This window comes from Heterodontus francisci, chromosome 1 (assembly GCF_036365525.1).
Source record: "Heterodontus francisci isolate sHetFra1 chromosome 1, sHetFra1.hap1, whole genome shotgun sequence".
In the NCBI taxonomy this organism is placed as follows: Eukaryota; Metazoa; Chordata; class Chondrichthyes; order Heterodontiformes; family Heterodontidae; genus Heterodontus; species Heterodontus francisci.
The window spans coordinates 51,001,769-51,024,877 of NC_090371.1; the positions used below are offsets into that span (position 1 = coordinate 51,001,769).

Genomic DNA, 23,109 nt, shown 5'->3' on the forward strand with positions numbered 1-23,109 from the left:
CCATGGCAAGCTGAAGGTATTCAAATTCAATTAATTAATGAATCTGAAGTTTAGTCTCAATAATTACTTATGATCACCAGAAATGATGATTATGAAACTACCGGATTGTTATAAAAACCCAGCTGGTTCAATCACGTGCATCAGGGATGGCAATTTGCCATCCTTATCAGATCTGGCCTTTCTGTGATGCTAGACCACAATGTGGTTGACTCTTAACTGCCCTCTGAAATGGCCTAGCAAGCCACTCCGTTTGTGTCAAACTGCTACAGAAAAGTCAAATAATAAAACTTGATGGACAACCTGGCATCGGAAACAATACAGGCAAACCCTGCCCAGTCGACCCTGCAAAACCCTCCTCACTAGCATCTGAAAGCCTGTGCCAAAATTGGGAGAGCTGTCCCACAGACTAGCCAAGCAACAGCCTGATATAGTCATACTCACCAAATCATCCCTTACAGCCAATGCTCCAGACTCCTCCATCACCATGCCTGGGTATGTCCTGTCCCACTGGCAGGACAGACCCATCAGAGGTGGCAGCACAGTGGTATACAGTAAGGAGGGAGTGACTCTGGGAGTCCTCAACACTGACTCCAAACCCCATTAAGTCTCATGGCATTAGGTCAAATATGGGCTCATTGCCACTTACTGCCCTCCTTTAACTGATGTATCAGTACTTCTCCATGTTGAACACTATTTGAAAGAAGCGCTGAGGGTGGCAAGGGCATAGAATGTACTCTTGGTGGGAAACTTCAATGCCCACCACAAAGAGTAGCTTGGTGGCACCACTTCTGACCAAGCAGGCTGAGTCCTGAAGGACAAATTTGCCAAAACAAAAATTGCTGACAATACTCAGCAGGTCTGGCAGCATCTGTGGAGAAAGAAGCAAAGTTAACATTTCAGGTCTGTGATCTTTCATCAGAACTGGCAACAGTTGGAAAGGAATTATGTTTAAGCAAGTGAAGAGGAGGGGAGTGGGGGAGAGATCAAAGGGGAAGATGTTTGAAGGGGCAGAGGGAGATTAAATAGCAAAGCTGTCCTGGGACAAAGGCAAAGTGTGTGTTAATGCTTGTGGTGAACGACAAAGCATTAGTCCAGAGAGACTGTTACTAGCGGAATAATGAGCAGCTCTGACTACATGAAAAGCAGGCACATGGTTAAAAAATAAAATATTAAAAAAAGGCCAGTCATGCTCTGAAGTTAGTGAACTCAATGTTCAGTCCGCAAGGCTGGAGAGTGCCAAATCGAAAGATCAGATGCTGCTCCTCAAGCTTGTATTGATGTTCACTGGAGCAGGCCAAAGACAGAAATGTTGGCATGAGAGCAAGGGGGAGTGTTGAAATGGCAAGCGACCGGAAGCTCAGGGTCATGCTTTTGGACTTTCGGACATAACTGCCAAATTGGCCTGCGTCGGTGGTGAGAGACCAATCAGAGGAACAAACCTACTTGACCTCATCCTCACCCATCTACCTGTCACAGATGCATCTGTACATGACAGTAGTGTTAGGAGTGACCACTGCACAGTCCTTGTTGGGAGGAAGTCCCAAATTCACACTGAGAACATCCTCCATCGTGTTATATGGCACTACCACTGTGCTAAATGGGAAAGGTTCAGAACAGATTTATTAACTCAAAACTGGGAGTCCAAGGGGCAAAATTGTATTCAAATACAATCTGTAGCCTCGTAGTCTGGCATATCCCTCACTCTACCATTACCATCAAGCCAGGGGGCCAACCCTGGTTCTATGAGGAATGTAGGAGGTCATGCCAGGAGCAGCACTAGGCATACCTAAAAATTAGAAGTCAACCTGGTGAGCTACAATACAGGACTACATGCATGCTAAACGGCAGAAGCAGCAATTGATAGAGCTAAGCAATCCCACAACCAACGAAGCAGAGCCAAGCTCTGTAGTCCTGCCACATAGAGTCGTCAATGGTGGTGGACAATTAAATAACTAACCAGAGGAGGAGGAGGCTCCACAAACATCCCCATCCTCAATGAAGGGAAAGCTCAGCACATTAGTGCAAAAGAGAAGTCTGAAGCATTTGCAACCATCTTCAGCCAGATGTGCCAAGTGGATAATTCATCTCAGCTTCCTCCTGAAGTTCGCAGCATCACAGATGCCAGTCTTCAGCCAATTCGATTAATTCCATGTGCTATCAAGAAATGGCTGAATACACTGGATACAGCAAAGGCTATGGGCCCTGACAATATCCCAGCTGTAGTACTGACTTGTGCTCCAGCACTAACGTGCCCTTAGCCAAGTTGTTCCTGTACAGCTACAACACTGGCAGCTACCTGACAATGCGGGAAATTGCTCAGTTAAGGGGCAGGAAGTTTAGAGGGGATTTGAGGAAAACATTTTCACCCAGAGGGTCGTTGAAATCTGGAACGCACTGCCTGAAGAGGTGGTAGAGGCAGGAACCCTCACAGCATTTAAGAAGTATTTAGATGAGCACTTGAAACGCCATAGCATACAAGGCTACAGGCCAAGTGCTGGAAAATGGGATTAGAATAGTTAGGTGCTTGATGGCTGGCACAGACACGATGGGCCAAAGGGCCTGCTTCTGTGCTGTATAACTCTATGACTCAGGTATGTCCTGTCCACAAAAAGCAGGACAAATCCAATCCGGCGAATTAACGCCCTACCAGTCTACTCAATCAGCAAAGTGATGGAAGGCATTGTCAATCGTGCTATCAAGTGGCACTTATTCAGCAATAACCTGCTCGCTGATGCTCAGTTTGGGATGCTACTAGAATGCTATCAGGCATGAGGAACTTCCATTATGTGGAGACACTAGAGAAGCTGGAATTGTTTTCCTAAGAACAGAGAAGAGAGATTTAATAGAGGTGTTCAAAATTGTGAATGGTTTTGATAGAGTAAATAGGGAGAAAATGTTTCCATTGGCAAAAGGGTTAGTAGCCAGAGGACATAGATTTAATTGGCAAAAAAACCAGCGGAGAAATGAGATTTTTTTATGGAATGAGTTATCCTTATCTGGAATGCACTGCCTGAAAGGGTGGTGGAAACAGATTCAAGAATAACTTTCAGAAGGAAATTGGATAAGTATTTGAAATGGAAAGAATGCAGGTCTATGGGGAAAGAGCAGGGTGGTGAGACTAATTGGATAGCTCTTTCGAAGAGCCAGCATTAGTACAATGGGCCTCCTTCTGTGCTGTATGATTCAATGAAGTACTCTGTCTATTTTGAACCAATTTCTAAACTAGTTTCATCCTATACTTTAGATTCTTGTGGTTTTAATTTGATTAGAAGTCTTTCATGTGAAATGTAGTATAAATGTAGTAAAAATGTTTGCAAAAGTCCAAATCGACAATATCATGGCTTTCAACCATCTATTGAAACCTCCAACAGAGTTTATCAGCCTGTTACGTAAGTTATTTATTTACAGATACATCTCAAGCGTGTCCCTTAGAATAAGGTTCCCTTATTTTACCTGTTACTGATGTTAAATGGATTTGAATGCATTAATAATTCTTCAGCAGATTTATTGCCTGGGTCAAAATTTCATTTGGGTCAGGATTTCAATAAATTGCTTAGAAAATAGCCATTTTAATATTTGTAGCACAGAGCATTTAATCAGTCAGAGTGAAGTTGAATCTAAATTAAAAATGCTTCTCTTATTCAAAATCTAATTTTTTTACTCGAGTTGTTTCTGGGCAAAGGATGACTGATGGACTGTCACTGTTCAGTGTGCTGAAAAAGGAAACAGGAATAAAGGGGTGGGAATAAAGAATTTATGACTGGTGCAACATTAGTAGCTCAATTTCTTGATTACTGGACTCTGGGGCAGAGGGTAAATAAAATAAGGCACCATATTGTTCGGAAAAAGGAGATGACTGCACAGAGTGCTTGTCAGTTGTAACAGCATTTATTCTTGGACAATCAGCAGTGGATAGGGAGAATCATAAGCCTACGCAATAGGCATTTATGTTGTATTGGAAACTTCAGAATATTTTAATGAGCTGCTTTGCTTTGCAAATAATTCACTGTATTCCCTGTCAGCGGACTATGCATCCCCATGATACAAAAGCTTCAACCCATCCAATTTCTAACACCTGTGCACATCTAATTCCCTTTGGACTCGCACAAGTGAGTCCACTGCACTCTCATTCAATGCTTTTTTTATAGAAGATAGAAATACCAATTTACCACACTCAAGTTCCTTTCAAACTCAGTTACTAAGTTTAATAAACAGTAATTTTAATGAATAAAACTACATATGGAACAGTGCACTTCTCCGTAATAGCTCACGACTAAACCCACAGACTTCAGATGTATTTTACTCTGTCAGCAGTAAAGGGCAGGGAGTCATTTATGTAGTGGCCAGGAAAATTTTGCCCTTGGATATGGGATTGGAGGTGAGGGACCAACAAAATGGCAAGGGGTGCAGTGCCCGACATGATCGGCCTCCTACCATGTAGTCCAGGATGGGGAAGGCTGAGAGGCCTTCCCGACCCAGACCAATTGAGGAACTTAAGTGGCCAAGTAGTATCCACTTAAGGGCAGCCTCCCATCTCTGCTCCAATTTTGTGAAAGACAGAGGGGCCCACAACCGGATGTGACCTGGCGACCTGCTGGCGGGCTCAGGGTGGGGGAGGGGGTGTTCCCTCATTTGGGGCAATCCATGGCCCCCTGGCGGTGAGGGCCACCAACCACCCCCCCACCCCCACAGCCCCAGAAAGACTCCCTCAACGTCTCCAACTGCCTGACTGGCCCCAGAGAACCTTACCCCACTTATCTGCATCCCAGAGTCTCCTCCATCTTTGGCACAGCAGGCCTCCTGCAATACCGACAGTGACCACTGCTCCCATGGCACTGCCAGTACCGCAGAGCTGATAGATCTCCGATTGGCCTGCAGGTCTGGAGGCAGAAGCTTGTCCCGTAAAGGGACAGAGTCCCTAATAGGCAGTTAATTTGCTGCCATTGTGGAATTGCAGCGGGGGTCCGACGGAGGGCTGAGGCAGGGTCTCTCCTCACCTTCCAGCCTTCCACCAAGACCCCTGTCACCAGGATAAAATCTTGACCAATAAGCCTGTCTCTCGTTCCAACACAAGCTTTCAATATTTTTCAGGGATGCTGTCCATCTTTCCATTCTTTCTGCAACAGTGCCCAAGATAAGGGCTTAAATGTCATATTCAGAGTGAATTATAAACAGTTAGGTGCCCTACTGGTTCTGTTAACTTGTTAAGCCAGTCTGAAAGTCATGAACAAAAAAAATGAAATGTTTGCATTTATATAGTGTCTTTCATGACTGCAGGTCATCCCAAAATGCTCAGCAGCCAATGAAGTATTTTTGAAGTGAAGCCACTGTCGTCATGTAGGGAAACAAGGCAGTCAATTTGCACACAGCAAGGTCCTGCAAACAGCAATGAGATAATGACCAGATTTCATTAAAGGGCATTATCACTGTCCAGAGATACTTGTGCCTGTGGCCACCCTAAGGTTTCTGTGCACAAAACTACACCTGTCTTAACTTTTAATTTACACACAAAACTTATACCATACAGAAGGACAGACATGAGAACTGAACCTATTACATTACTTCTCCTGTATCCTGTTTGCTGGGTTCTTCAGTTGAATTGCTTCATGAAACTGGCTTCGTGTGTCACCAAAGGCAAGATAACACATCAGAATTACCATTCACTACCCCCTTGCAATGAATGATGTGCATGTCACAAATCTGCAACACAACGTTCAACCATAGTAACTGTGGATTTTTGCCTCATTTCAAATTTAACTAAACCAGTAGGCTATCTTCAGAATGTACTGTGACAAATGCTCCAGAGCTACAGGAACAATCTTTGCAATGCCTTCACAGTGCTAATTAATTACTTCTTAAACAATAAGTGTGGCAATTCACGTGTTAAAAGCTTCCAGCTCAGGGAAAGAGAAAGATGATTCTCCCCTTAATCACTGAGCACAGCCCTGTTACCCAGTCGAATATGTTCTTGTGGACTGCAAGCTTTGTAGTCCACATTGACTAAAATGGGGATAAAGGAGCAGGTGGATTTTAACTCTACCTACCTGGTTTCTACCAAGTGTGTGAGCAGTTAAAACACTCGGGGTTACTTAGCCACTGGAACACCGTTTGGATCTGGTTTTAAGGAACACCTCTGGATGGATGGTTAAGTTGCTTGCCCAAATCCATCAGGGTCCGATGATATCACAAAGCCCTAACACTGATTTCCTCTTCAGTTTGAGGAACAGTAATTAGCCTCTAATTATATCTCTAAGGGGCAAGAGCTCTACTTGGCAAACAAACAACCATGGGACATAAAACTAAAAGCACACAAGAATGCAAAAAATAGCTCAGATCTGGTGAATGGGAGAGATCCAAAGAACAGTACAGTGTAATAAAACAAATAATAAGACTTACAAAAAGGGAGTATGACAAAGACCTGCAAGAGATATCAAAATCAACACAAAAAACTTTTACAATTACATGAGGACCAAGAAGATGATTAAGAGCAATGTGGGCCCCTTAAAAACTGACAATGGGGATAATATAAATAAAAATAAGGAAATGGAGGCCATGTTAAATGATTACAATGCATCAGTATTTACAATAGTGGATGAAGATGGCATGCCAGACATCCCAAGGAAACTTATATTGAATTAGGGCTGGGGATTCACCAAAATTAATGTAAGTAAATTAGCAGTAATGAAGAAATAATGGCAATAAGGAGTAACAAATCCCAAGGACCAGATGGTTTCCATCCCAACATTTTGTAGGAAGTAGGTGAGAACATTGCAGATGCCCTAATTATAATCTTCCAAAGTTCTCTCAATGCAGAAATCATTCGTTTAGATTGGAAAATTGCACATATCACTCCGCTATTAAAGAAAGGTGAGAGGGAAACCGGGGAATTATAGATCAGTTCATGAATGTATTGATATGGACTTCCAGAATGCATTCACTAAAATTCCTCATATGAGACTGTTAATTAAAGTTATTGAGGGCAAATTATTGACCTGGTTACGGGATTGGCTGAGCGTATGGATAATAGGTAAGTACTCTTAATTGTACTCTTAAGTACTCTTAAGCGAAGTCCTAAGAGCAAAGTCCAAAGTACGGAAAGTCCTCATCAGGGAACTCCTCTTTGCTGATGATGCTGCTTTAACATCTCACACTGAAGAGTGTCTGCAGAGTCTCATCGACAGGTTTGTGGCTGTCTGCAAAGAATTTGGCCTAGCCATCAGCCTCAAGAAAACGAACATCATGGGTCAGGACGTCAGAAATACTCCATCCATCAATATTGGCGACCACGCTCTGGAAGTGGTTCAAGAGTTCACCTACCTAGGCTCAACTATCACCAGTAACCTGTCTCTAGATGCAGAAATCAACAAGCGCATGGGAAAAGCTTCCTCTGCTATGTTCAGACTGGCCAAGAGAGTGTGGGAAAATGGCGCACTGACACGGAACACAAAAGTCTGAGTGTATCAAGCCTGTGTCCTCAGTACCTTGCTCTATGGCAGCGAGGCCTGGACAATGTATGTCAGCCAAGAGCGACGTCTCAATTCATTCCATCTTCGCTGTCTCCAGAGAATACTTGGCATCAGGTGGCAGGACCATATCTCCAACATTGAAGTCCTCAAGGCGGCCAACATCCCCAGCTTATACACACTACTGAGTCAGCGGCGCTTGAGATGGCTTGGCCATGTGAGCCGCTTGGAAGATGGCAGGATCCCCAAAGACACATTGTACAGCGAGCTCACCACTGGTATCAGACCCACCAGCCGTCCATGTCTCCGCTTTAAAGACGTATGCAAACGCGACATGAAGTCCTGTGGCATTGATCACAAGTCGTGGGAGTCAGTTGCCAGCGTTCGCCAGAGCTGGCGGGCAGCCATAAAGGCGGGGCTAAAGTGTGGCGAGTCGAAGAGACTTAGCAGTTGGCAGGAAAAAAGACAGAGGCGCAAGGGGAGAGCCAACTGTGTAACAGAGCCGACAAACAAATTTTTCTGCAGCACCTGTGGAAGAGCCTGTCACTCTAGAATTGGCCTTTATAGCCACTCCAGGCTCTGCTCCACACACCACTGACCACCTCCAGGCACCTACCCATTGTCTCTCGAGATAAGGAGGCCAAAGAAGAAGAAGGCTCTTAATTGGCAGGATGTGATGAGTGGCATCCCAAATACATGTAGACGGCTGTCACAGGGATCGTCCTAGAACGATTCTTGACAGGCAATGTTCAAGATCAGTTTGGACAGGCTTTCCAAGAAAATTGCAGCAAAAGGGTTTCAGTCTGTTTCTTATACTTGCTTCTCAGGGTTTCTTAAAGAAATGGAAAAACTGGCAGGCTTTTTAAAGAGATGGAAAAAGCTGAGTTGGGATTTGCTCTCTAGGCAGGTTTTCTCCAATTGCCTTTTCTAACATTGTCCATACCCCCAGCTCACTGTCCAAAGCAAAACCAAAATCAATGTCACAAGAATCATCCTCCTGACCCCTAAAAATCTCGCCTGGTCGCTTCTCTGTAAACATCTTCCCCAAGTCAAAAAAGCCCCCTGCCAGGTATTTATCTGAAAACAGGTGCCTTCCAGTAACTGTTGTTTACAAGCCAATCCAAAAGACCTTCTGATGACCACTTTAAAAAAAACACACACACAAAATTCCAGCACGTATGGAATCTTTTCCAGTTTTAAAACACAACTTCTCATAATTTAAAAAAAATGGAAGCACTCGTAACAATATATAGAAGACTAGAATTACAAACAAATAGAACTCATGCTCCTGCTGTACAAGGTCCTCATTAAAGCGCACTTGGAGTACCCTGTTCAGTTTGGGACACCACACAATAGGAAGAATATATTGGCCTTGGAGAGAGTGTAGAGTAAATTTATTAAAATCATACCTGAACTCCAAGGGTTTTGCAAGGCAGAATTATACAAACTATGATTGTATTCCCTCAAATTTGGAAGATTAAGGGGTGATTAGATCAACATTTTCAAGATATTAAGGAGGACTGATAGGGTAGATCTTCTTTGGCCTCCAATGGGTAAGTGCCTAGATGTGGTCAGTGGTTTGTGGAGCAGCACCTGAGCTATAAAGGCCAATTCTAGAGTGACAGACTCTTCCACAGGCGCTGCAGATAAAATTGATTGTCGGGGCTGTTACACAGTTGGCTCTCTCCTTGCACTTCTGTCTTTTTTCCTGCCAACTGCTAAATCTCTTCGACTCACCACTCTTTAGCCCCACCTTTATGGCTGTCCGCCAGCTCGAGCAATCACTGGCAACTGACTCCCACGACTTGTGGTCAATGTCACAGGACTTCATGTCACGTTTGCAGACGTCTTTAAAGCAGCGGCATGGACGGCTGGTGGGTCTGATACCAGTGACGAGCTCGCTGTACAATGCGTCCTTGGGGAATCCTGCATCTTCCATGCGGCTCACGTGGCCAAGCAATCTCAAGTGCCGCTGGCTCAGTAGGGTGTATAGAGGGCAGTATCAGTGACAACCTGGAGTACAGTTCTAGGTAATATTCCACCCTGCGGTCCATTTGCTTGCGTTGGTCAATGATCGTTTCCCCTGATTTGGACTTGAGGGAGGGGGGGATCTACTTGATAGTTCGCCCAAAAGCTCTCTTAATGCCATCATACATTCTTCTGATGCTTCCGGTGTCGGAAGCCAGTTGAATATGACTGCATAGGTGTTGCCAGTAGTCATTTGCACAGCGCCTGGCTGTTCTTTGTGCAGCGCTTCTGGCTACTTTAAGTGCTACGGATGTTAACTCGCAGGGGGCTTTCTTGTAGTTCAACAGTGCAGTGCGCTTAGAGGCTATGACAGGTTCCAGCTCTTCAAAGTGAGATTGAAACCAGTCTGCATTCTGCTTCTCGTGTGATTTGTTTTGTTTAGTTTAGTTTAGTTTAGTTTAGTTTAGAGATACAGCACTGAAACAGGCCCTTCGGCCCACCGAGTCTGTGCCGACCATCAACCACCCATTTATACTAACCCTACACTAATTCCATACTCCTACCACATCCCCACCTGTCCCTATATTTCCCTATCACCTACCTATACTAGGGGCAATTTATAATGGCCAATTAACCTATCATCCAGCAAGTCTTTGGCATGTGGGAGGAAACCGGAGCACCCGGAGGAAACCCACACAGACACAGGGAGAACTTGCAAACTCCACACAGGCAGTACCCAGAATTGAACCCGGGTCGCTGGAGCTGTGAGGCTGTGGTGCTAACCACTGCGCCACTGTGCTGCCCCTGTTTATAGAGACACTGTTTATAGAGACACGCCTTGTGATGATGAGGTCCAGCTGGTAGCCACAACGTGATCTTGGGTGCCTCCATGAAACCTGGTGACAGGGTTTAGTATGAAAGAAAGAGTTGGTGATGCAGAGGTTGTGATAGGTTAACTCCAGCGGTCTCTGTCCATTCTCATTCATCCTTCCAATGCCATAGTGCTCAAGGCAGGAGGGCCATGGGTCATGGTCGGCCCCAACCCTGGTGTTAAAGTTCGGTATTAGGAATGTTACTAAGGATATTATGGAGTTCCTCATAGAACTGGTCTTTAACTTCAAGTGGGGAGCACAGTGTTGGAGCATCGATGCTGAATAGGTGTACTGGACCAGAGGCAGTGAGTAGTCGGATGGGCAGTATGCGTTCCGAGCCATTTGAAGGTGATTCTATCATGCTGAGCAAAGAGTTTCTGAGGGTGAAGCCCACTTCATGCTGTCTTGGTTCTTCAGGATCCCTACCCTGCCAGAAGTAAGTGTAGTTTTGCTCTCTTGGAGATCCGCTCGCTGGGAGGCGTGTCTCCTTTTTTTTTTATTATTCATTCATGGGATGTGAGCGTCGCTGGCCAGGCCAGCATTTATTGCCCATCCCTAATTACCTTTGAGAAGGTGGTGGTGAGCTACCTTCTTGAACCGCTGCAGTCCATTTGGGGTAGATATACCCACAGTGCTGTTCGGAAGGGAGTTCCAGGATTTTGACCCAGCGACAGTGAAGGAACGGCGATATAGTTCCATGTCAGGATAGTGTGTGACTTGGAGGGGAACTTGTAGGTGGTGGTGTTCCCATGCATTTGCTGCCCTTGTCCTTTTAGTTGGTATAAGTCGCGGGTTTGGAAGGTGCTGTCTAAGGAGCCTTGGTGCGTTGCTGCAGTGCATCTTGTAGATGGTATACACTGCTGCCACTGTGTGTCGGTGGTGGAGGGAGTGAATGTTTGTAGATGGGGTGCCAATCAAGCGGGCTGCTTATCCTGGATGATGTTGAGCTTCTTGAGTGTTGTTGGACCTGCACCCATTCAGGCAAGTGGAGAGATTCCATCACACTCCTAACTTGTGCCTTGTAGATGGTGGACAGGCTTTGGGGAGTCAGGAGGTGAGTTACTCGTCTCAGGATTCCTAACCTCTGACCTGCTTTTGTAGCCATGGTATTTATTTGGCTACTCCAGTTCAGTTTCTGGTCAATGGTAGCCCCTAGGATGTTGATAGTAGGGGATTCAGCGATGGTAATGCCATTGAATGTCAAGGGGAGATGGTTAGATTCTCTCTTGTTGGAGATGGTCATTGCCTGGCACTTGTCAGCCCAAGCCTGGATATTGTCCAGGTCTTGCTGCATTTCTACACGGACTGCTTCAGTATCTGAGGAGTCACGAATGGTGTTGAACATAGTGCAATCATCAGCGAGCGTCCCCACTTCTGACCTTATGACTGAAGGAAGGTCATTGATGAAGCAGCTGAAGACGGTTCGGCCTAGGACACTACCCTGAGGAACTCCTGCAGTGATGTCCTGGAGCTCAGATGATTGACCTCCAACAACCACAACCATCTTCCTTTGCGTTAGGTATGACTCCAACCAGCGGAGGGTTTTCCCCCTGATTCCCATTGACCTCAGTTTTGCTAGGGCTCCTTGATGCCATACTTGGTCAAATGCTGCCTTGATGTCAACGGCAGTCACTCTCACCTCACCTCTTGAGTTCAGCTCTTTTGTCCATGTTTGAACCAAGGTTGTAATGAGGTCAGGAGCTGAGTGGCCCTGGCGGAACCCAAACTGAGCGTCACTGAGCAGGTCATTGCTAAACAAGTGCCACTTGATAGCACTGTTGATGACACCTTCCATCACTTTACTGATGATTGAGAGTAGGTTGATGGGGTGGTAATTGGCTGGGTTGGACTTGTCCTTCTTTTTGTGTACAGGACATACCTGGGCAATTTTCCACATTGCAGGGTAGATGCCAGTGTTGTAGCTGTATTGGAACAGCTTGGCTAGGGGCACGGCAAGTTCTGGAGCACACGTCTTCAGTACTATTGCCGGAATATTGTCAGGGCCCGTAGCTTTTGCAGCATCCAATGCCTTTAGTCGTTTCTTGATATCCTGAAGTGCTGCAATGTCCACATCGAGTCTACTGAGCTCGTAGTTAATTATGGCGGTCTTCCGAGAGTCATTGATTTGTGTAAGGTCTTCCGACAGGCCAGGACACATAGTTCTGATGTTGCAGCTTGCAAACGAAGGGCTGGTACCTTCTTTCATTTTTTTGTCATGCTGTTTGGTGCGCTGTTACACTCCACTTTTCGGCAATGCCCCGAGCTCCAAGCACCCATTGAAGCAGGTGGACTGTGGCAGGACAGAACTTACTGACCGGGGGCTGCCCGGTTTGAGACAGGCGGTAGCTGTCCAGTGAGATGCAATGACCTCTCCCACCGACAAAGGCAACCCGTGGCGCCCAATCTCTACGCCAATTGAGCTGGACTGATAACCCGTAACTGCTGTCTTCTGTGTTGTTTTAGTCGCTGTGAGGCGACTATGGAGTGACCTCTTCATGGCGCATGCCTGGGCGGATGTGTGGAGGTTGCGAGTTGCCCAAGCGTCAAAACCCTCCTGTCGGTCTTCCTAGTGGGATCCAAAGGAGTGCAGAGCACTACATTTGGCACGGGTATGGCTGCAGGAAGTGCCGGAAACATGCCAAAGGTGACACATGACCGCCTTAGGGGTTCCACTCCAGATTTTCTGTTAGGGTTTACTCCCTTAGTCTTGGTCTCTCCCGAGACGCCCACAAGGCAGTGGGGTTCTTAGCTCCTATCCCTGAGCAGGGGCCCTAATAAGTAAACTGTGCGATTTCATGGAGGGAGAGGAAAGCGGGGAGGCGGTGCGAGGAGGGAGGGTGTGCGAGGGAGGAGGGTGTGGGGGGAAGTGGGTGCGAGGGGGAAGGGGGTGCGAGGGGGGAGAGGGTGCAGGGGGGATAGAGTAGATAGGGGATAGGGTAGAAAGAGTGAAATTATTTCCACTGGTGGGGAAATCTAGAACCAGGGAACATAGCATAAAAATTAGATCCAGGCCTTTCAGAGGTGAAGTTTGGAAAGACTTCTACATGCAAAAGGTGGTAGAAATTTAGAACTCTCTTCTACAAACAGCAGTTGACACTGGATCAGTTGTTAATTTTAAATCAGATTGGTAGATTTCTGTTAACAAGAGATGTTAAGGGATATGGAGCAAAGGCAGGCATATGGAGTTAGGTGACAGATCAACAATGATTTTTATTGCATGGCGGAACTGGCTTGAAGGGCTAATTGACCTACTCGTTCTTAAGTTCCTATTTACTTATGTTCCAGGATGTGCCTATTTACAAACATTTTTCCACAGAGAGCAGTTCAGCAAGTCCAAGATAACATTTCTGCTGTTTTATTAACATGATGTCTGGGTCAAATTGGGTGCTCGTGTAACACTTTGGGTATCACATAATTACCTCATTTTATTATGCATATAAATAGGCAAACTATTGTGGGTTTTTGATGCATTTAAAGGGTCAGGGCATTTAGACACAACTCCACCTTCCTGATGACAACTCTTCTTGGTGCTGTAATTTATTTCTGTTTTGTGAATATAATGTGTTACGACCAGGTGAGAAATGTGTCTCGGGGTCTTTGGCTGTCTTTACCTGGTTTTATTGTAACAGGGTTTTATTTTTAAACACACTGTGTTTTGAGCTCTACTTTTGTGAATTCTTGTTCACAGCTTTACAATTATAAGGCAAAGAAACCAACAGGTTTTCTCAGGTTTAAAGGAGAAAAGTGAATTTTTATTGAAACTTAAACTCTAATACGGTTAACATATGACGCACACACGCTGGCATGCACGCGCGATACAAACATGCAAATAGGGACAGAAAAGTGCAGAAGAAAAGATAAGTAGAACAGTTTGATGCAATATCTTGTCACTGTTTCTTGAGCTTGCTGTAGTCCTTGATTGAAGATATGGTCTTGCATTTCGTTGGGGCCCAGTATTCTTCATAGACTTTGTTCACGTAGGAGATTTTTCTCTCTCTGAGTATACATGTCTTCACAAGATTCAGTTCCGTGGGAAAGAGATGGAGGCAGGCAGACAGGAGAGGGTTATGCTTCAGTTCCAACCGGGAGCACATGGCGTTCTGATCTTCAAATTCTGTTTCCAGTTTAAAACTCCCCTAGTTGGCCAGCATGTGGTCACGTGACTGACTGATTTGACCAGGTCTCTTCTGTGTATTGGCGCGGGGACTAGCTCCTTTGTGTTAGCACTGTCTGGTACTGTGCAAATGTCCTTCCAGTCAGGGCCTTCCAGTTTTTAGTTTTAATGTTCATGTGGCGAAATTATGTGTACCTCAGTCTTGGCAGGTGGGGGGTTTGCCTGACAAATGTCTGAGTCAATCAGGTACATGTGTAACACTTTGGGATGTTGGAGAAATGCCACATGCTGAAAGTTTTGTTATATGTTTCAACAGATAAAATATTGCATTGTGGTTTTTTTTTTGGTAGGAAATCCAGCAATCACAAATACAGGGTTTGTATTCTACCAGAGCCAACCTCCAGACTTCATTCCTAATTCTTGTGAGGACCAGAATCGGAGAGCAAGAATCGAAGAATAGCGACAGTAAATACACAGGTCATGTAGTATAGCATTTAGGACTCTACTTCAGAATACTTCATGGTTATCCACAGATAATGAGGAAATACAATTTTAAAACTAAAACAAAGACGCTAACAATAACCTGAGGCATCTACAAGGACAGCAGATGCTTATAACCAGGTAAGAAAATACCTAAATCAGATACAAAGCAGTGGCTCAGGTTATTTTAAACAGGCTTACTGTTTTTAATCACAAAGTTTAATATATAAATGCTTACTGATGAATAGAAAGTCTACTTGCATGAGTTTTGCTCGAGTTGCTCTAAACAGGCTCCAGAAGCTGGCCGAGCGCGTCTACCCTGAGGCACAGTGTGGCTTTCGTGCAGAGAGATCGACCGTTGACATGCTGTTCTCCCTTCGTCAGATACAGGAGAAATGCCGTGAACAACAGATGCCCCTCTACATTGCCTTCATTGATCTCACCAAAGCCTTTGACCTCGTCAGCAGACGTGGTCTCTTCAGACTACCATAAAAGATTGGATGCCCACCAAGGCTACGAAGTATCATCATCTCATTCCATGACAATATAAAAGGCACAATTCAACATGGTGGCTCCTCATCAGAGCCCTTTCCTATCCTGAGTGGCGTGAAACAGGGCTGTGTTCTCGCACCCACACTGTATGGGATTTTCTTCTCCCTGCTGCTTTCACATGCGTTCAAGTCCTCTGAAGAAGAAATTTTCCTCCACACAAGATCAGGGGGCAGGTTGTTCAACCTTGCCCATCTAAGAGCGAAGTCCAAAGTACGGAAGGGCCTCATCAGGGAACTCCTCTTTGCTGACGATGCTGCTTTAACATCTCACACTGAAGAGTGCCTGCAGAGTCTCATCGACAGGTTTGCGGCTGCCTGCAATTAATTTGGCCTAACCATCAGCCTCAAGGAAAAGAACATCATGGGGCAGGACGTCAGAAATGCTCCATCCATCAATATTGGCGACCACGCTCTGGAAGTGGTTCAAGAGTTCACCTACCTAGACTCAACTATCACCAGTAACCTGTCTCTAGATGCAGAAATCAACAAGCGCATGGGAAAGGCTTCCACTGCTATGTCCAGACTGGCCAAGAGAGTGTGGGAAAATGGCGCACTGACACGGAACACAAAAGTCCGAGTGTATCAGGCCTGTGTCCTCAGTACCTTGCTCTATGGCAGCGAGGCCTGGACAACGTATGTCAGCCAAGAGTGACGTCTCAATTCATTCCATCTTCGCTGCCTCCGGAGAATACTTGGCATCAGGTGGCAGGACCGTATCTCCAACACAGAAGTCCTCGAGGCGGCCAACATCCCCAGCTTATACACACTACTGAGTCAGCGGCGCTTGAGATGGCTTGGCCATGTGAGCCGCATGGAAGATGGCAGGATCCCCAAAGACATATTGTACAGCGAGCTCGCCACTGGTATCAGACCCACCGGCCATCCATGTCTCCGCTTTAAAGACGTCTGCAAACGCGACATGAAATCCTGTGACATTGATCACAAGTCATGGGAGTCAGTTGCCAGCGTTCGCCAGAGCTGGCGGGCAGCCATAAAGACGAGGCTAAAGTGTGGCGAGTCGAAGAGACTTAGTAGTTGGCAGGAAAAAAGACAGAGGCGCAAGGGGAGAGCCAACTGTGTAACAGCCCCGACAAACAAATTTCTCTGCAGCACCTGTGGAAGAGCCTGTCACTCTAGAATTGGCCTTTATAGCCACTCCAGGCGCTGCTTCACAAACCACTGACCACCTCCAGGAGCTTATCCATTGTCTCTTGAGATAAGGAGGCCAAAGAAGACTTGCATGACAAATTATTAGGCATTTAAGCTTTGATTGAGGCTTAGTTTGCTCAATTGTAAGTGGATATTTTTAAAAATTTTCCCATATTCTCCCAAAGGTGCTGCCTATTGCTCGGTTGCATTTCCATTGGCATTAGCAGCCTGCGGGTGCCTTGCCCAGGAACCTTTCCTTCATCCATGAACCTGGAAAATGAGTGGTGACTATTTGATAATGGAAGGCACCATAGCTAAGCCCATTCCCACAAGAGGCAGCAGGGATTCCTTATTTTTCCCATCCCTACTCCAGGAGTGGAATATTGTGTCAAATGTTATTTTTCACTTTACTAATTTCTAAACTAATCAGTTAGTACCCAGGAAAACCACAAATAACTGATGGAATTATATGGGTTAAATTTGATTTCATACTTTTGTAGGAGAGTGAGAAATGCCAATATTTCCCTTCTCTCTTTAATATTACACCACATTGCATTTATTATAATTAGTATTATTTTTATATTGACTTAAAACTCACTGCATTGTGCACTGCAGGTAAGTATCGGTTGCCCTAGTCAACAGTGCCACTCTGTATTTTTCTTAAAATCTTGCCTCAGAAACCCTGTTGTGATAATCTTTACTTTAATTCCAACTATAATAAAATGCTACTGTTTTGAATCAAAAGCCATGGTTACACATAGTAGTTATACTGGGCAGGGAAGACGGGAACAGTGATTGAAGCAGAGACCATGTCAACATGTAAGAATAGGTTGAATCGATAGTTTTTAGGAAGGGGAATAAAAGATATGGAAACAGAACAGGCGTGTGGGATTAAGATTACTTCTCATGTGAAGGATAAGCAGCAGCACAGACTGTGCTAGGCCTGTTGTATTTAGGATAACCAAATTTACATGCGGCCTAACTAACAGCCCTTAAAAGGACCACCGGCTGGCACCAAAAAGATCAATCTTTACGGTGGGACGAAATTGAGCTCCTGTTTCACTGGTGAGTTGTCTGGTGACCTGCAGCAGCTGGCCACAGCATGCCCGTCTATTTTAAATGATGCTTGAGGGCCAATTTCGATCAGGCCTCAAGTCTACCTGGCCTGGCACAGGCACTATGAAATTTCTGCCCCATTGTGCTGATTGAATTAAGTGAGTCTGATCATAACCGTTGTTCTGTATGTTCAATTGCTATCTGTGAAATAAAGCAGTTTAACCATTCTATTTGTCCTTGTCTTACCAAGTCTGCACCAGTTCAGCATGTCAAAGAGGTTAGAGGACACACATGAGCAAGACACTGGGTAAAATTCAACTTCGACGAGGGGGTGGAGGTGGACACAAAATGAGCAGTAGCTCATTATACACCCCACCCCATTTTCCATTCCACTCAATTTCAAGGAAAGAATGAGGATTGTTTTATACCCTCAGAAACACATTTATTCTCATAAATGCTAGCTACCAAGTATATTTTCCAACTACATGCAAATGATATATAAGAAGAAAATGTCAGTCTCTGTGTTTCTTTCGGGCATTGACAGATATAAGTACTGAATTCTGAATTCTGTTTTTGAACTCTAGAACTTGCTAGATGGACTAAAATAGTCTTTTCTACTTAGAGTTAAAAATTAGGGGGTTAAATTTGCACAGGGGTTCTTTGATCATCTATCATAACTTTATCAGAAGATCCACTGAAAAACTCAAAGAATTGGTCTAAAACAGTCAGTGCATTTTAAAAGTGACTTACTGCATATAGTGCTTTGAGGTTGAGGCCAAATGGATTTTTGCCTATGCCATCTTTGCCAGCATTTTTAACTTTTAATATTTCTGTACTGCCAGGATCAGTATGTAAGGGGTTAAGTTTATATCACCCAAGATTTCTCAAAGGGGGCAGTCTTAGCTTTGTTGGCATTGACACTGCTTACTTTTGTGAGTTACTGAAGTTGCAAACAATGAGAAATCCCCAAGCGGGAATTAACTGGAATGGACGCATTCACTGACAAGTATCTTAGAGATTAATTTAATTCAGCAGACATTACTGTTTAATTAAATCATGACAGGTATATTGACTACCCATAGTTCTAAGGATAGGTAGCAATCTGGAGTTCTCCATCATTGTCAGCTCAGTGGGTATAAGCCTTGACTCACTATCTCAAGGCAGGTGCAGTCTCTCTCAGGCAGAGTTGTGTGGATTTGGCAGTCAATGGCAAAAGACTAAGTATTTTTAAGTTACATTTTTGTTGTTTTCATACACTGAGGAATCCGGGGAATAGATGATCACATTGTGAAAACTGTTTGTTCATGTACTACATATAAATAAACCAGTTATTCAAAGTCTGAAACCTCAGTCTCATAGAACATAGAACAGTACAGCACAGTACAGGCCCTTTGGTCCACGATGTTGTGCCAACCCTTTAACTTACTCCAATATCAAACTAACTACCTACCCTTCATTCTACTATCATCCATGTACCTATCCAAGAGTCGCTTAAATGCCTCTAATGTATCTGCTTCGACTCCCACCGCTGGTAGCGCATTCCACGCACCCACCACTCTCTGTGTAAAGAACCTACCTCTGACATCTCTCTGAAACCTTCCTCCAATCACCTTAAAATTATGCCCCCTGGTGATAGCCCTTTCCACCCTGGGAAAAAGTCTCTGTCTATCCACTCTATCTATGCCTCTCATCATCTTGTACCCCTCTATCAAGTCACCTCTCATCCTTCTTCGCTCCAATGAGAAAAGCCCCAGCTCCCTCAATCTTTCTTCGTAAGACATGCCCTCCAGTCCAGGCAGCATCCTGGTAAATCTCCTCTGCACCCTCTCTAAAGCTTCCACATCCTTCCTATAATGAGGCGACCAGAACTGAACACAATATTCCAAATGTGGTCGAACCAGGGCCTTATAGAGCTGCAGCATAACCTCGCGGCTCTTAAACTCAATCCCCCTGTTAATGAAAGCCAACACACCATACGCCTTCTTAACAACCCTATCAACTTGGGTGGCAACTTTGAACGATCTATGGACATGGACACCAAGATCCCTCTGTTCCTCCACACTACCAAGAATCCTGTCTTTAAGCCTGTATTCTGCATTCAAATTCAACCTTCCAAAATGAATCACTTCACACTTTTCCAGGTTAAACTCCATCTGCCACTTCTCAGCCCAGCTCTGCATCCTGTCAATGTCCCGTGGCAACCTACAACAGCCTTCCACACTATCCACAACTCCAGCAACCTTCGTGTCATTGGCAAACTTGCTAACCCAGCCTTCCACTTCCTCATCCAAGTCATTTATAAAAATCACAAAGAGCAGAGGTCCCAGAACAGATCCCTGCGGAACACCACTGGTCACCGAGCTCCAGGCTGAATACTTTCCATCTACTACCACCCTCTGTCTTCTATGGGCCAGCCAATTTTGTATCCAGACAGCCAACTTTCCCTGTATCCCATGCCTACTCACTTTCTGAATGAGCCTATCATGGGGAACCTTATCAAATGCCTTGCTAAAATCCATATACACCACATCCACTGCTCTTCCTTCATCAATGTGTTTTGTCACATCCTCAAAGAATTCAATAAGGCTTGTGAGGCATGACCTGCCCCTCACAAAGCCATGCTGACTGTCTCTAATCAAACCATGCTTTTCCAAATAATCATAAATCCTGTCTCTCAGAATCCTCTCCAATAATTTGCCCACTACCGATGTAAGACTGACTGGTCTATAATTCCCAGGGTTATCCCTATTCCCTTTCTTGAACAAGGGAACAACATTTGTCACCCTCCAATCATCCAGTACTACTCCAGTGGACAGTGAGGACGCAAAGATCATCGCCAAAGGCGCAGCAATCTCTTCCCTCACTTCCCGTAATATCCTTGGGTATATCCCATCTGGCCCCGGGGACCTATCTGTCCTCATATCATTCAAAATTTCCAGCACATCTTCCCTCTTAACCTCAACCTGTTCGAGCATATCAGCCTGTTCCACGCTGTCCTCACAAACGACCAGGTCCCTCTCACTAGTGAATACTGAAGCAAAGTATTCATTTAGGACCTCCCCTACCTCCTCCGACTCCAGGCACAAGTTCCCTCCACTATCCCTGATCGGCCCTACTCTCACTCTGGCCATCCTCTTGTTCCTCACATAAGTGTAGAACGCCTTGGGATTTTCCTTAATCCTACCCGCCAAGACTTTTTCATGTCCGCTTCTAGCTCTCCTAAGTCCATTCTTCAGTTCTTTCCTGGCTACCTTGTAACCCTCTAGAGCCCTGTCTGATCCTTGCTTCCTCAACCTTAAGTAAGCTTCCTTCTTCCTCTTGACTAGCTGTTCCACATCTCTTGTCATCCAAGATTCCTTCACCCTACCATCCCTTCCTTGCCTCATCGGGACAAACCTATCCAGCAGTCGCAGCAAGTGCACCCTAAACAACCTCCACATTTCTGTCGTGCATTTCCCTGAGAACATCTGTTCCCAGTTTATGCTCCCCAGTTCCTGCCTAATAGCATTGTAATTCCCCCTCCCCCAATTAAATATTTTCCCATCCTGTCTGCTCCTGTCCCTCTCCATGACTATAGTAAAAGTCAGGGAGATGGGAACCTAAATTGTAGTTCCAGTGTGCAGGATGTTGAGAGTAGTGAGGGCAGAGATAAGGTTATAAGGACACAAGAGGGCACTGGCAAGCAAGAGCTTGGTTTAAAATGTGTCGACTTCAACGCCAGGAGCATCCGGAATAAGGTGGGTGAGCTTGCAGCATGGGTTGGTACCTGGGATTTCGATGTTGTGGCCATTTCAGAGACATGGGTAGAGCAGGGACAGGAATGGATGTTGCGGGTTCCGGGATTTAGATGTTTCACTAAGAACAGAGAAGAGGGTAAAAGAGGCGGGGGGGTGTGGCATTGTTAATCAAGGAAAGTATTACAGCGGCAGAAAGGACGTTTGAGGACTCGTCTACTGAGGTAGTCTGGGCCGAAGTTAGAAACAGGAGAGGAGAGGTCACCCTGTTGGGAGTTTTCTATAGACCTCCAAATAGTTCCAGAGATGTAGAGGAAAGGATAGCAAAGATGATTCTTGACAGGAGCGAGAGTAACAGGGTAGTGGTTATGGGGGACTTTAACTTTCCAAATATTGACTGGAAATACTATAGTTCGAGTACTTTAGATGGGTCTGTTTTTGTCCAGTGTGTGCAGGAGGGTTTTCTGACACAGTATGTAGACAGGCCAACCAGGGGCGATGCCACATTGGATTTGGTACTGGGTAATGAACCCGGCCAGGTGTTATATTTTGAAGTTGGTGAGCACTTTGGTGATAGTGATCACAATTCGGTTAGGTTTACCTTAGCGATGGGCAGGGACAGGCATATACAGCAGGGCAAGAATTATAGCTGGGGGAAAGGAAATTATGATGCGATTAGGCAAGATTTAGGATGCGTAGGATGGGGAAGGAAACTGCAGGGGATGGGCACAATCGAAATGTGGAGCTTATTCAAGGAGCAGCTAATGCGTGTCCTTGATAAGTATGTACCTGTCAGGCAGGGAGGAAGTTGTCGAGCGAGGGAGCCGTGGTTTACTAAAGAAGTTGAAGAGCTTGTCAAGAGGAAGAAGAAGGCTTATGTTAGGATGAGACGTGAAGGCTCAGTTAGGGCGCTTGAGAGTTACAAGCTAGCCAGGAAGGATCTAAAGGGAGAGCTAAGAAGAGCAAGGAGAGGACACGAGAAGTCATTGGCGGATAGGATCAAAGAAAACCCTAAGGCTTTCTATAGGTATATCAGGAATAAAAGAATGACTAGAGATAGGTTAGGGCCAATCAAGGATAGTAGTGGGAAGTTGTGTGTGGAATCGGAGGAGATAGGGGAAGTGTTAAATGAATATTTTTCGTCAGTTTTTACAGTAGAGAAAGAAAATGTTGTTGAGGAGAATACTGAGATTCAGACTACTAGGCTAGATGGGATTGAGGTTCACAAGGAGGAGGTGTTAGCAATTTTGGAAAGTGTGAAAATAGATAAGTCCCCTGGGCCAGATGGGATTTATCCTAGGATTCTCTGGGAAGCCAGGGAGGAGATTGCAGAGCCTTTGTCCTTGATTTTTATGTCGTCATTGTCGACAGGAATAGTGCCAGAAGACTGGAGGATAGCAAATGTTGTCCCCTTGTTCAAGAAGGGGAGTAGAGACAGCCCTGGTAATTATAGACCTGTGAGCCTTACTTCGGTTGTGGGTAAAATGTTGGAAAAGGTTATAAGAGATAGGATTTATAATCATCTTGAAAAGAATAAGTTCATTAGAGATAGTCAGCACGGTTTTGTGAAGGGTAGGTCGTGCCTCACAAACCTTATTGAGTTTTTTGACAAGGTGACCAAACAGGTGGATGAGGGTAAAGCCGTGGATGTGGTCTATATAGATTTCAGTAAGGCGTTTGATAAAGTTCCCCACGGTAGGCTATTGCAGAAAATACAGAAGT

The 23,109-nt window shown here is 45.0% G+C and overlaps 1 protein-coding gene across 1 annotated transcript in view; it reads left to right on the forward strand.

The window, feature by feature from the left end:
* Positions 1 to 15,065, forward strand: part of ska1 (spindle and kinetochore associated complex subunit 1) — a 63,585-nt gene extending 48,520 nt beyond the window's left edge. The window contains exon 7 of the mRNA XM_068030556.1: positions 14,768 to 15,065. Within this exon, the coding sequence (XP_067886657.1) occupies positions 14,768 to 14,877 (110 nt within the window). The 3' untranslated portion in view covers positions 14,878 to 15,065. The remainder of the gene's footprint in view (positions 1 to 14,767) is intronic.
* Positions 15,066 to 23,109: the final 8,044 nt, after the last annotated feature.